Source organism: Anguilla rostrata, chromosome 14 (assembly GCF_018555375.3).
Source record: "Anguilla rostrata isolate EN2019 chromosome 14, ASM1855537v3, whole genome shotgun sequence".
Lineage (NCBI taxonomy): Eukaryota > Metazoa > Chordata > Actinopteri > Anguilliformes > Anguillidae > Anguilla > Anguilla rostrata.
The window spans coordinates 37,724,564-37,738,175 of NC_057946.1; the positions used below are offsets into that span (position 1 = coordinate 37,724,564).

The 13,612-nt window shown below is 47.4% G+C and overlaps 1 protein-coding gene across 1 annotated transcript in view; it reads left to right on the forward strand.

Moving 5' to 3' along the window:
* The window catches only part of gpsm1b (G protein signaling modulator 1b), a 33,501-nt gene extending 22,411 nt beyond the window's left edge, over positions 1-11,090 (forward strand). The window contains exons 6-12 of the mRNA XM_064307254.1: positions 164-279; positions 1,163-1,318; positions 2,570-2,678; positions 3,231-3,345; positions 6,255-6,325; positions 6,457-6,636; positions 10,200-11,090. Coding sequence (XP_064163324.1) covers positions 164-279; positions 1,163-1,318; positions 2,570-2,678; positions 3,231-3,345; positions 6,255-6,325; positions 6,457-6,636; positions 10,200-10,355 — 903 coding nt within the window. The 3' untranslated portion in view covers positions 10,356-11,090. The remainder of the gene's footprint in view (positions 1-163; positions 280-1,162; positions 1,319-2,569; positions 2,679-3,230; positions 3,346-6,254; positions 6,326-6,456; positions 6,637-10,199) is intronic.
* The last annotated feature ends 2,522 nt before the right edge of the window (positions 11,091-13,612 follow it).

Genomic DNA, 13,612 nt, shown 5'->3' on the forward strand with positions numbered 1-13,612 from the left:
CTACTGTTTCATTTCCATTCATATGTCAGTTTGTGAATTATGATTGTTTTATGTATTAAAATGAATGTATGAATGTTTCTATGGGGATTAAAGCGGACATCGAATGTACTTGTAAGGACATTGGTGAGAGGATAGCAGAGCTATGTGTCTTTACCATTTCCAGAGACTTGCCATAGCCAAAGAATTTGGTGACAAAGCAGCGGAACGCAGAGCATACAGTAACCTAGGCAACGCCCTCATATTCCTGGGGCAGTTCAAGACCGCTACTGAATATTACAGGTATGTAAATTAGGCAAGCTAAAAGACTAATGCTCCATAATGAGGTCCTGCTTTCTCAAAAGAATGTTTAATAGCTTAATCTCTTTCCTTTCAATTGCAAATGTGATCTTAGCACTGCAATTTATGCTGCAATTCCAATTTTAGTAATGAGATTCATCCAAGGGATACATTTGCTTTCAGAGTTATTTACAAATGTGAATGAGGAACCCTTTCCCAATTTTTTTATTTTTTATTTATTTAGCCTTTATTTACCCAGGGTAGGTTCACTGAGCACAGATGCTGTTTTGCAGGAACGCCCTGCTTCACATTCATACACATTCACACCCGGGAGCTGCCCAAGACAACCACAATCCTCTATTGTTGGCCCCTGAGCAGCTCCACTGGAGGGAGAGAACATTATTTAGCCAATTAAATCAGGGGATGATTGGGTGGCAAGTTTTGCGAGAGCCAGATCTGGGATTTTAGCCAGGACACTGGGGAACCTCCTACTCTTTGCGAATAGTGTCATGGGATTTTCAATGACCACAGTGAGTCAGGACCTCGGTTTAACGTCTCATCTGAAAGACGGCATCTCCTACAGTACAGTGTCCCCGTCACTGCACTGGGGCATTGGGGTTTATTTGACCAGAGGGAAGATTGCCCCCTGCTGGCCCACCAAAACCACTTTCAGCAGCAACTCAGTATTCTCTGGTGGTCTCCCATCCAAGTACTAACCAAGCCCACACTTGCTTAGCCTCAGCCAGTCGGCAGGAGCAGAGTGCGTGGTGGTATGGCTGCTGGCAATTCCCACAATGCACCTTGCTCTTTTTTTTTCTTCCTTTCTCTCTTTCTTTCTTTTTGTTTTTCTCCTGGTCTCTGTCTGCATCCTTCTTCCTGCGTGCAGAAAAACGCTACAGCTGTCCCACCAGCTGAAGGACCGGGCGATGGAGGCTCAGGCCTGCTACAGCCTGGGGAACACCTACACCCTCCTACAGCAGCACGACCGCGCCGTGGACCACCACCTCAAACACCTGCACATAGCCCAGGAGCTCAGAGACAGGTGTGTGTGTGTGTGTGTGTGCGTACAGTCGACTACCACCTCAAACACCTGCACATAGCCCAGGAGCTCAGAGACAGGTGTGTGTGTGTGTGTGTGTGTGAGCGTGTGTGTGTGCGTGTGTGCCGTCGACTACCATCTCAAACACCTGCACATAGCCCAGGAGCTCAGAGACAGGTGTGTGTCTGTGTGTGTGTGTGTGTGTGTGTATGTCTGTGTGTGTGTGTATGTGTGCATGTGTGTGTACATGTGTGTGTGTGTGTGTGTGTGTGTGTGTGTGTGAGTGTGTTTGTGTGTGTAGGTGTGTGTGTGTGTGTGTGGTACGTGTCAGTGTGTGATTGTGTGTGTGTGTGTGTGTGTGTGTGTGTGTGTTTTGAGAGTGATATGTTATGTGCTGGTTGGTGTTGGACTCTAGTAGAGGAGAGTGATATGTTGTGGGCTCGTTGGTGTTGGACTCTAGTAGAGGAGAGTGATATGTTGTGTGATCGTTGGTGTTGGACTCTAGTAGAGGAGAGTGATATGTTGTGGGCTCGTTGGTATTGGACTCTAGTAGAGGAGAGTGATATGTTGTGGGCTCGTTGGTGTTGGACTCTAGTAGAGGAGAGTGATATGTTGTGTGATCGTTGGTGTTGGACTCTAGTAGAGGAGAGTGATATGTTGTGGGCTCGTTGGTGTTGGACTCTAGTAGAGGAGAGTGATATGTTGTGTGATCGTTGGTGTTGGACTCTAGTAGAGGAGAGTGATATGTTGTGTGCTCGTTGGACTCTAGTAGAGGAAAGTGATATTTTGTGTGATCGTTGGTATTGGACTCTAGTAGAGGAGAGTGATATGTTGTGTGATCGTTGGTGTTGGACTCTAGTAGAGGAGAGTGATATGTTGTGTGATCGTTGGTGTTGGACTCTAGTAGAGGAGAGTGATATGTTGTGTGCTCGTTGGACTCTAGTAGAGGAAAGTGATATTTTGTGTGATCGTTGGTGTTGGACTCTAGTAGAGGAGAGTGATATGTTGTGTGCTCGTTGGTATTGGACTCTAGTAGAGGAGAGTGATATGTTGTGGGCTCGTTGGTGTTGGACTCTAGTAGAGGAGAGTGATATGTTGTGTGCTCGTTGGTGTTGGACTCTAGTAGAGGAGAGTGATATGTTGTGTGCTCGTTGGTGTTGGACTTTAGTAGAGGAGAGTGATATGTTGTGTGCTCGTTGGTGTTGGACTCTAGTAGAGGAGAGTGATATGTTGTGTGCTCGTTGGTGTTGGCAGGATTGGGGAAGGCCGTGCTTGCTGGAGCCTGGGAAATGCTTACATGTCTCTGGGGAACCATAGGCAGGCGCTGCACTACACCCGAAAACACCTGGACATTTCCCGAGAGGTAAGAGCGAGAGCCCCCAAACTCTGAGCGTCACCCACAAAACCGTTCCATGCCCCACCCCGTCTTGCCCTGTTTTGCCCTCGCCCCTACCACACCCTGCCCTGCTGTACCCTGCCCTGCCCTGCCCTGTTTTGCCCTCGCCCCTACCACACCCTGCCCTGCTGTACCCTGCCCTGCCTCTTTGCCACACCTTGCCCAGCCCTGTCTGGACCTGCCCCGCCCTGCCCTGTCTTGCCCTCCTGCCTGCCACACCCTGCCCTGCCCCCCTGCTGTACCTTGCCCAGCCCTGTCTGGACCTGCCCTGCCCTGCCCTGCCCTGTCTTGCCCTGCCCCCTTACCACACCCTGTCTCGACCTGCCCCGCCCTGCCACACCCTGCCCTGCCCTGCCCTGTCTTGCCCTCCCCCCTGCCACTCCCGGTCCGTTCTCTTGCACACGTCTGCAAACTCCACACGCTCGCGGTAAACTGCACAAAGCCAATCGGCTGGAACCGAAGCCCAGCGTAGACCCCTGAAAAGCGCTCACGGGGCGACCGCTCTCCCCCCCCCCCCAGATCGGGGACCAGAGCGGCGAGCTGACCGCCCGCGTGAACGTGAAACGGCTGATGGAGTCGCTGGGGGCGGCCGAGGGCGACCTCTCACCCTGCGGGTCGGAGTTCGAAGTGCAAGGTCAGTACACGCCGTCCAACCAATCACAGCCGGCGGCGACGGTGTAGGGCGAAAGTTCCTTTCTGTGCAGGGGCTCACGCCCGAACGTGAAAGTGGTGTTCACTCCACCAGCAGTGTCGGCGAGACTGGCCACCTGACCTGCAGACCCTCGGGCTCACCCCGTTAGAAACGTGGTCCAGGGTGGGCTGTCACAGCTGTGACTTTGAACCGCTCGTTTGACACGATTTGCCTGAACTAATCCTCGGCTGGCTTAGTGGATAAAATGTATTTAAAAATGACGTTGCTCTGGGTGAGAGCGCTTCCGAAGCGAATAATGTAATTGTCGCACGCCGGGTGACACCCCCGGGAGGGACAGAACAGCTGGACGCTGGGAGATGTAGTAATTCCGGTCTTCACCGGTGTTTTGTTTTTGAGAGAGGGAGTTTTGTACAAATGAGCAAACGCAGGTCTTCGCCCTTACGCCCCCTCATGGACTCTGGGTGAAAATGCTAAACCACAAAAAAGACAATATAAAACAAAAACAGAAAAAAGCTTTTCAGCCATGTTATTTTAGGTTCTTCAGATGCTCTCTGTCCGTCTAGGCTGCAGTGATTTCCTGTTCTCAGATACCTGCTGTGGGAAAAAGCACACTTGTAAGCCCTGGGCTGACTCATTAATATATTGTTACGTATGCCTACGTAACAAACTCCAAAAGTATGCAGGTATAATTTGGAGAAAAGGTGTCATTTTCATTTTCAGACAGTCCTACCAGGTGGCCTCAAAATCCCCATTCCTTCCCCCATGTCTATTTAATATAACAGTAATTTAATATAGAAATTAACACATGGTTTAAAATAAGGTATGCTTTTTATTGAACTCCGTGGGGTAATTTGTCCTCTGCATTCATATGCATTAATATTGAAATAATTTTTCTTTTCATTTGCTGTTATTACCGTTAATTCAATATTTGGCAATGCCTGTGTGGCTGCCACTGTTGAATACTAACGTGATAAATAGTATTATATTAAAATGAGGTCAGGCGGTGTCCCCAGACGGGACACTGCTGAGGAACGCCAGTGTGTGTGAGTGAGTCCTGAAGTGCTATAAAGCCCCTGCCCCCGCCCCCCCAATATTTTTGTCCATCCCTACCCACAATATAGACGGACAGGATAAACCCAATGCGACTGAGTTCAATTAAAAATTGAGTAGCATCAGATAAAGGATTAAGACAATGAGCACTGTAGGACTCATAAGCTTATTCATTATACACTTCAGCCTCAGGCAATTCACATTATTTACGCTATGCGTGTCCTAAGGCTTTAAGACTTAAACGGAACCTACGCTGAAGACACCACGCTGTCTTTGTCTTGAACAAGGGAGCGTTTGTCATCTGCTGCATAACTGTGTACCCTCAGCTGGAACCCCTTTCCCACAATGCAGTGCGCAGCCGGACCTGTGAATGTGTCTTTATTTATAGGCCCCAGGCGTCATCGCCCTGCTCAGTGTGGTCATGAACACATGATGAGAGCAGGACTCCTGCAGAGCTGGGTGTGTAGTGTGTGTGTGTGAGAGAGAGAGAGAGAGTGTGTGTGTGTGTGTGAGTGTGTGAGAGTGTGTGTGTGTGAGAGAGAGAATGTGTGTGTGTGTGTGAGTGTGTGTGAGAGAGTGCGTGTGTGTGTGTGTGAGAGAGAGAGAGTGTGTGTGTGTGTGAGAGACAGAGTGTGTGTGAGTGCGTGTGAGAGAGAGAGAGAGTGTGTGTGTGTGTGTGAGTGTGGGTGTGAGTGTGTGTGTAAGAGAGTGTGTGTTTGCGTGTTTGTGTGTGTGAGTGTGAGTGTATGTGTGTTTGTGTGTGTGAGAGAAAGAGTGTGTGTGTGGGTATGCTATGTGAGTGTGTGTGTCTGTGTTTGTGTGTGTGAGAGAGTGTGTGTGTGTGTGAGTGCGTGAGAGAGAGAGAGAGAGTGTGTTTGTGTGTGTGGGTGTGAGTGTGTGTGTGAGAGAGAGAGTGTGTGTGTCTGTGTTTGTGTGTGTGAGTGTGTGTGTATGTTTGTGTGTGTGAGTGTGTGTGCATGTGAGTGTGAGTGTATATGTGTTTGTGTGTGTGTACATGTGTGTGTGGTGTGTGTGTGTTGTGTGTGTGTGTGTGTGGGGGTGTGTGGTGTGATGTAGTGTGTGTGAGTGTGTGTGTGTGAGTGTGTGTGTGTGTGTGTGTGTGCGTGTGTGAAAGGTCAGTTGTTGGTTTTGGTCGTTATCTGTTCACAGGATGCAGGATGACCTCTCTAGTTTATCAGTGGGCTATTATTTAATGTGCGGCAACCCTGTATACTGTTCAGTTTCCCTGTGGGTGTACCCTGGGGCATAACAGCTGGTCATCACCATGAATGCCCTCTGACCCTCACAACCATGTTCTCAAAAAACATATATAAACATAAACATATATATATAAATTCCCCGTAAGCAAAGTGTTGAAAATACAACCGCAGTACAGTATGAAATGGTACGATGTGTTCAGTGAAAGCGCGGTCATGTGTGAGCTCTCCGGCTCGGTGGGGAAAACATTTTAACGTACGCTTCTGCTCATCAACCGGGCTAAAGAGTAAATCAAATGCGCAAGCTGGCTTTTTATCATGAACTAGTGTCTTTTATTCTGTGCCTTAACATAGTTTATGTAATTGTGGTGTCATTTTTTTGTTGCGGTTTTTGAATTGCAAGTGGTTTTTGAATGGCAAATGTTTTTTTTTTTTCAGTATCAAAGCACTTTCTAAGAAAGTTATCCCACCCATATGGAAGAAAACCTGTCTCCTTTTTTTATTAAATGTATTAAAACAGACTGCCTGAATTGTTGCTTCTTCTGACCGTTTGTTGTTGTTGTTGTTATTATTGTTCTTCTTCTATTTTCTCTTACTCTTCTTCTGCCCGTTTCTCCCTTGCAGGAGCCCGACCGAAGTCCAGCCAGAGGAGCCGCAGGGACAGTGTTGATCTGTGCAAGAGCCGTTGGGTAAAGGTAACCCCTCGGCCCGTCCCAAACAGAAAGGCACTGAGCGGTTTGGGCGTGGTCCTGTACCGGTCACATGCTGCTTCACAGGTCACAGCCCGAGACATTACTGAATGCGTCTGTGAACCGTACTTTCTCAGGGGCAGAATGGACACGGATGCCAGGATGTGGATGCCCAGTCAAGAGGAGCCAGGGGTCAGTTGGCCTGCCCTATCAGAAGGAAGGGCCATGCCGACGGCCAATCAGATGGAAGGAGGTGGCTAGATTGGCAGGACTCCCCAGTTGACACTGAAGACATTACAGTACAAGTGACCCATCCGGTGAGCATCGTGTGTGTGTGTGTGTGTGTGTGCATGTGTGTGTGTGTGTGCGCGTGCGTGCGTGTGTGTGTGTGTATGTGAGTGTGTGTGTGTGCACGTGTGTGTGTGCATGTATGTATGCTGTGTATGTTTGTGTATGTGTGTGTGTGTGCATGCATGTATGTATGTTGTGTAAGTGTGTGTGTGTATGTGTGTATGTTTGTGTGTGTGTATGTATGTGTGTGTGTGTGTGTGTGTGCGTGCGTGTGTGTGTATGTGAGTGTGTGTGTGTGTGTGTGTGTGTGTGTGCGGCTGAATTTAGACATAAACTAATCAGACGCAATGAAATGCATGTACCTAAACGCCTTTAAAAACCCAATTGCTCAAATCTCCAGTGAGCAAGTTGCAGAACAGCAGTAATAATGCTCTCTTTTCATAATGAATAAGGTTATTCATTGAATTAAGCATGAGTTAGATCGCGGTCAAAGCTCCTGATCCTAAAAGAGCAGTGCTTCACAGTTCTGCGGGTAGAACTTTCATTTCTGCTCCACCTCAAGACGACACGCGCACAATGCGTGTGGCTCAAAAAACAACAACGGCTCATTTATGACCCCCCAACACAGGAGCACCAAGCTTTTCCCCCTGCAGAAACCGGGCATGCACCTCTGCAGGGCTGACTCTTTCGTTAACTATCTCCCGGATTCAGTGGGATCTGGAGTGCATCGTGTCATCCGCTTAGCTCTAGGAGCTTCTGATTGGCCGGGCTGCTGATCAGGGGAGTGGTGATTGGGCTGACAGTACGGGTATGGAGCGGGTAATGATATTTAACGGCCAGTAAGCTCTCGGCCGTGGTGTTCTTCGCCGATAATCCCACCTCTTTCCTGGTTCGGACTCCACCTCTGTTCTGAAAGATCTGGAGAGAAAGCATGGCGTAGGGCCAGCACATGTAAAAAAGTATTATAGCACAAATGGCACTGCCAGAGAAGAGAAGTCTTGCTTTGAAAGTTAATCGCTGGTGACAGGAAGCTGGCCAAAGGAAGTGAGGAAGAGTAGAATGTATATGGCTGACTGTGATGGATTGGGCTCGGGAGAGCCGCTGTCCGTCTGCCGGTAGTTGTGTGATGTTGTATTAAAAGGAACGGGTCTGTGTCTGGGAGAGCTACGGGTTTGAATCCTGGATGAGGCACTAGGGTTACAGTATTGGAATTATCCTGCGATATACTGAAACTACGTCAACCTTTTTCATAATATAATTGAAATACATTCATACACTCAACACATCATCTGTTACATATTGGAGTTTGTGAAAACGGCAATGATTTGTATATTTCCCTATATATTGTAGCATTGCCATATATTTATGGTCTATTTTTATTTTGATATATTTTCAGTATATTGTGTTGAAGACTGTATAGAGTGTGTTGCTCAACCAATGCTTTAGTATCATGCTCTGTACATGGATTAATTATGAATGAATATTAATGCAGCGGCCTGGTCTTCTCCGTTGGGGGAGGGGGAGGGGCCAGGAAGAGGGGTAGGGGGAGGAGCCAGGGGTACGGAGACAGGAATGTCAGCGTGATAGTGTCACACACCCCCAGGACCACGGGTTTGGGAGAAAGAGTTCCGGTTTCTGCGGCGACTGTGATGTAAGCATAGAAGAGCCCCTGTCTCCTCCCCCTCTCTCTCTCTCTCTCTCTCTCCCCCTCTCTCTCTCTCTCTCTCTCTCTCCCCCTGTGTCTCCCTCCCTCTTTCTCCGGGGGGTTAATGGAGCAGTACGAGCAGTATTATGATGCAGACAGAGGGGAGGGCGGTGGGAGAGAGAGAGAGTGAGAGGGACACAAGGCGTGCTCTGTTTCTGCGGGAGAGACCGAGCGGGATGTTTGCTGGCACCGGGACCGGCTCCAGAGGACGGTAAGACGGCGGGAATTCTGGCATGCGCCGCGCCGTGCTGCTATGGTTACACGTGCGCTTTTCCGCGGCTTTCCTTCCTACCCCAGTCCTGATTTGGGGGTGGGTGGGGGGGGGTCTGATGGATAAACGGGTGGGAGGGGGGCAGCTCAACACTCCTGCCCCCCTCCCACCCATTTCTCCAGAACTCCTCTTTCTATAATGCACCCCCTTTCCCACAGAGGTCCTGCAGGAATAGGGGAGAGAGAGATGGAGGGGAGCGGGGGCGTGGGGGTTCGAGTTGGGAGAGGGGCTGCCGCTTGTGAGAACGTCCACTTCCCCTGCGGAAAGTCGTGGGAACAACACTGTGTCACGTGACTTCATTTTTCACAAAGCGTCTTGCTTACACATTTCAAAGCGTGTTTCTGACGTACAGTAAGATCCGCTTGTCATTTAAAGTTCGTGCGTTTATGCGTACGCATGAAACAGTGGCCGCAGTCTGTGCATAATGCAAGTGCACGCTTGTGTTTGTCATGTTACTCTTAACTCAGTTAGCATTGCTGACCTACATCGCGATTGCGTCTGTTATTCTGTGTAAGTGTCAGAGACACTTATTTACCTTCCGAGTCTGTTGCTTGCTCAGCTAAGGAGAAGCTTTCTGTTTTTCTTGACAACTGAAAAACGCTAAAACAAAAAATGTGAGGATGAAAGAACGGGCTCTGTAGGAAGGTCTGGTTCATCACATGAGCCACATGAGCCACAGTGACTAATTAATTCATTTGAACGATTTCTTAACCGCGGCTAAGTGTGGTAAACTGAAAATGCTTGAATGTCCCCAAATTATGGAAGAGCTAAATGCCATACAAATGGACAGACTTGACCAAATACTCCTCATCACATCGCCTCATTTTCATTGGTCATGTGCTGTAAGGGGTTGGTGAATGAAGCTGATTGGATGTTGATTTCTGGTCTGTGATATCGCTCAGCAGCCGAACCTTTTTGTTAACAGACAGAGATGAGCTTCCTTTAATTAAGTCTTGATGCTGCTCCATGTTGGGTCATATGACTTGGGCTTTTCCTGGGAGATCCCACTGTATATTGTCTGACAACAGTGGGCAATTATTCTCAGGGGGCAATGTGACTTCTCATACATCCAGGATCCACATCGGTGCAAAGCACACTGTATTAGCCTGGTGCATATGGAATGTTTCCTGTGGCTATGCTATCGTCGTACAGGTAGATAATGCCCCCCCAGGACCTACTGGATAAACCTCAGAGACTGTTTTTGATTGTACCAACCCCCAACTATCAGGCAAAGTCAACCTGTGTAACTGAGGGTAACGTAGGGGTTTCAGAGAGAGCAACTTTTTAGAAACGCTTCACGGCATGATGGGAGCGAGACAGAGGGAGTAAATCCAAAGAAGAAGAAGAGAAAAAAGAGTGAATTTGAGGACAAGGAACTGTTTGTAAACTGGGGAGGCAGGGGTCATGACCCGTGTGACACTGATGCTGACACACACAGTTTATGGCCGCATTGTTTACACATTAAAGCCCCCTTACCCGGAGGGCTGTGTAATTAAATAAGCGTGGAAATGTAAACAGGAGACCGTAAAAGAAGCAGGGGTTTCTGGGTAGGGGGAGGACTGGCGTTTCTCTGACCTGTCGCCCTGGCGTCGCTGTGCTGATTTTTTTTTCAGAAGCTAGGCCGTGGTCCCTCGGGCGAGGACTGCTTCTTCGACCTGCTCAGCAAGTTCCAGAGCAGCCGCATGGACGACCAGCGCTGCCGCTTCGACGAGCCGCCGGACGGAGAGGAAGGTGCGGGTCCTCCCCGTCCCCACGCCCCCACTCACTGACACGCTAGACCCGCCCGCCCGCTAATTCGGCTAGTCTGCCTCCTGGATCCATATATTTTGATCTATCTATCTATCTATCTATCTATCTACTTTACTCAAAAACCTTTTGTAAACAAAAGTAATAGTTTGTGGTGACATTTTTAAATAGTGAGATAGTTTGAGGTGAGAGTTTTGAATAGTTTTAGGTTAGAGGTGAGAGTTTTGAATAGTTTGAGGTTTGAGGTGAGAGTTTTGTATAGTTTGACAGTTTGAGGTGAGAGTTTTGTATAGTTTGACAGTTTGAGGTGAGAGTTTGGTATAGTTTGACAGTTTGAGGTGAGAGTTTGGTGTAGTTTGACAGTTTGAGGTGAGAGTTTTGTATAGTTTGACAGTTTGAGGTGAGAGTTTTGTACAGTTTGACAGTTTGAGGTGAGAGTTTTGTACAGTTTGACAGTTTGAGGTGAGAGTTTTGTATAGTTTGACAGTTTGAGGTGAGAGTTTTGTACAGTTTGACAGTTTGAGGTGAGAGTTTTGTACAGTTTGACAGTTTGAGGTGAGAGTTTTGAATAGTTTGACAGTTTGTGGTGAGAGTTTTGAATAGTTTGACAGTTTGAGGTGAGAGTTTTGAATAGTTTGACAGTTTGAGGTGAGAGTTTTGTATAGTTTGACAGTTTGTGGTGAGAGTTTTGTATAGTTTGACAGTTTAAGGTGAGAGTTTTGTACAGTTTGACAGTTTGAGGTGAGAGTTTTGTACAGTTTGACAGTTTGTGGTGAGAGTTTGTATAGTTTGACAGTTTGAGGTGAGAGTTTTGAATAGTTTGACAGTTTGAGGTGAGAGTTTTGTACAGTTTGACAGTTTGAGGTGGGAGTTTTGTACAGTTTGACAGTTTAAGGTGAGAGTTTTGTATAGTTTGACAGTTTAAGGTGAGAGTTTTGTATAGTTTGACAGTTTGAGGTGAGAGTTTAGTAAGTTTGACAGTTTGAGGTGAGAGTTTGTAGAGTTTGACAGTTTGAGGTGAGAGTTTTGTACAGTTTGACAGTTTGGGTGAGAGTTTAGTATAGTTTGAGTGAGAGAGTTTGATAGTTTGAAGTTTAAGGTGAGAGTTTAGTATAGTTTGACAGTTTGTGGTGAGAGTTTGGTATAGTTTGACAGTTTGTGGTGAGAGTTTGGTATAGTTTGAGGTGAGAGTTTTGAATAGTTTGACAGTTTGAGGTGAGAGTTTGTGTACGTTTGACAGTTTGAGGTGAGAGTTTCCTGGCTTAGCTGCTTGACGTTTGAGGTGAGAGTCTTTGACTGACAGTCGCGCGCTGACACAGTGAGGTGGGACTCCGTGCGATCACACAGGCCTTGTGGACCAGCTCAGAGGAGAGATTCTTCATATGTCTTACAGTGAGGTGAGAGCTTACGCTTGGCTATGACAGTTTGAGGTGAGAGTTGTACAGTTGGTACAGATTATAGAGGTGGGAGTTAGGTTGTACAATACTTGCACAGTTAAGAGCTAGAGTTGGCTATAGTCTGACAGTTCAAGAGGTTAGGCTTTGGTAAACTATTAGACAGTGTGGAGAGTTTTGTACAGATTGACAGTTGAGGTGAGAGTTGGCTGTGGCTACAGTTCTGAGGTGAGAGTTTTGTCACAGTTTGACAGTTGAGGTGAGAGTTCTTGTAAAGTACTGACAGTTCAGAGGTGAGATTTTGGTATAGTTTCAGTGAGGTGAGAGTGAGGAATTTCATGGTGTAGTTCTGAGGTAATTTGAGGTGAGAGCTTCTTGGTACATATTTGCAGTTGTGGAGAGTTTTGCTAAAGTTTACAGTTTGAGGTGGAGAGTTACTTGCTACAGTTGACAGTTGAGATAGAGTTGGTGTGGTTTAACAGTCTTAGGGAGAGTTTTGTATAGATTGACAGTTGAGGGAGAGTTGTCTTGCTACAGTTTACAGTTGAGGGAGAGCTTTTGTACAGTTTGACAGTTGCAGGTGAGAGCTTGGTATAGTCTGACAAGTTTAGAGGAGAGCTTGGTGTACGTTTGACAGTTGAGGAGAGATTGCGCTGGTAACATACAGTTTGAGGGAGAAGTTGTTGTACAGTTTGAGGTGAGAGTTTTGTACCAGTTGACAGTTGAGGGAGAGTTTTGGAAAGTATTTGAGGTTGAGAGTTAGGTTGGTAAGTTATGAGTTTGTGGGAGAGCTTTGCGTTGTTAGACAGTCTTGTGGTGAGAGTTGATAGTTGACAGTTTGTCAGGTGAGAGATGCTGTAGTTGGACCAGTTTGAGGTGAGAGTTTAGCCATGGGCCCACTCTCATGCCGAGAGCACCTGGCTCCCTCCTGAAGTGTCCCCCTCAGGCGGAGGAGCTCTTGGCACACAGATACGCAGCTCCGAGAGCGCGCGCTGGGACCACATACATCGGTGAGCGTGGGACTGCGCTGGGCCCACATATCACCCAAAACAACCTGGGCCACCTTGTGGAGAAGAGCTAGCGCTGGCTCCAGGAGCCGGAGAGCGACTTGCTACAACATCTCATGTCCAGGGAGAGAGCTTAGCGCTTGGGCTAACCAACAGATAACTATCAGTGCCAGGAGAGAGAGCTTAGCGCTTGGGCTAACCAACAGATAACTATCAGTGCCAGGTGAGAGAGCTTAGCGCTTGGGCTAACCAACAGATAACTATCAGTGCCAGGAGAGAGAGCTTAATGGTTGGGCTAACTGATAAATACCTACTTTTCAAATGTCAGAATTGTATAAACAGAGAAAGACAATTTGATATCTATATTTGGCGTGTAGCACGACACAACTGAAATTAGTTTTTAAACATGCAACCCTGGTTGCACAACAGCGCCCCCCTCTGTCCAGCGGAGGACCCACAGTCACATTGTGCGGTTCACAGTTTCCTCCTCTGACTCAGTGTCTGTATGAACCTGATTGGTCTGCAGAGCGTAAAGAAGCAACAGCTGACATAGCGTGCTTCAGAGGACAGCTTCTGAAAGGACAGAGAAGACTGCAGTGAGGAGCCTGACTCAGAAGTGCTGTTGGGCTTCCACATTTGGATATCTCAAAAATGCTGTCTGACAATAGGGCCCTGTAATTCTCTGAGCTCTAAAATCGACAGGTGTGCACGTTCCAGAACTTAAGGATTGTGCGAATGGACAAGCCATTCATTTTAATGCTTTAGTTCTCACTTTAATCAAACATCTACAAATAAATACCATTTTAAAGACTAAAAAAAATTAGTACAGAGGATATAATTTGGTGGGGGAAGGTCTTTGTCAGCCTACGTATGTCAGTA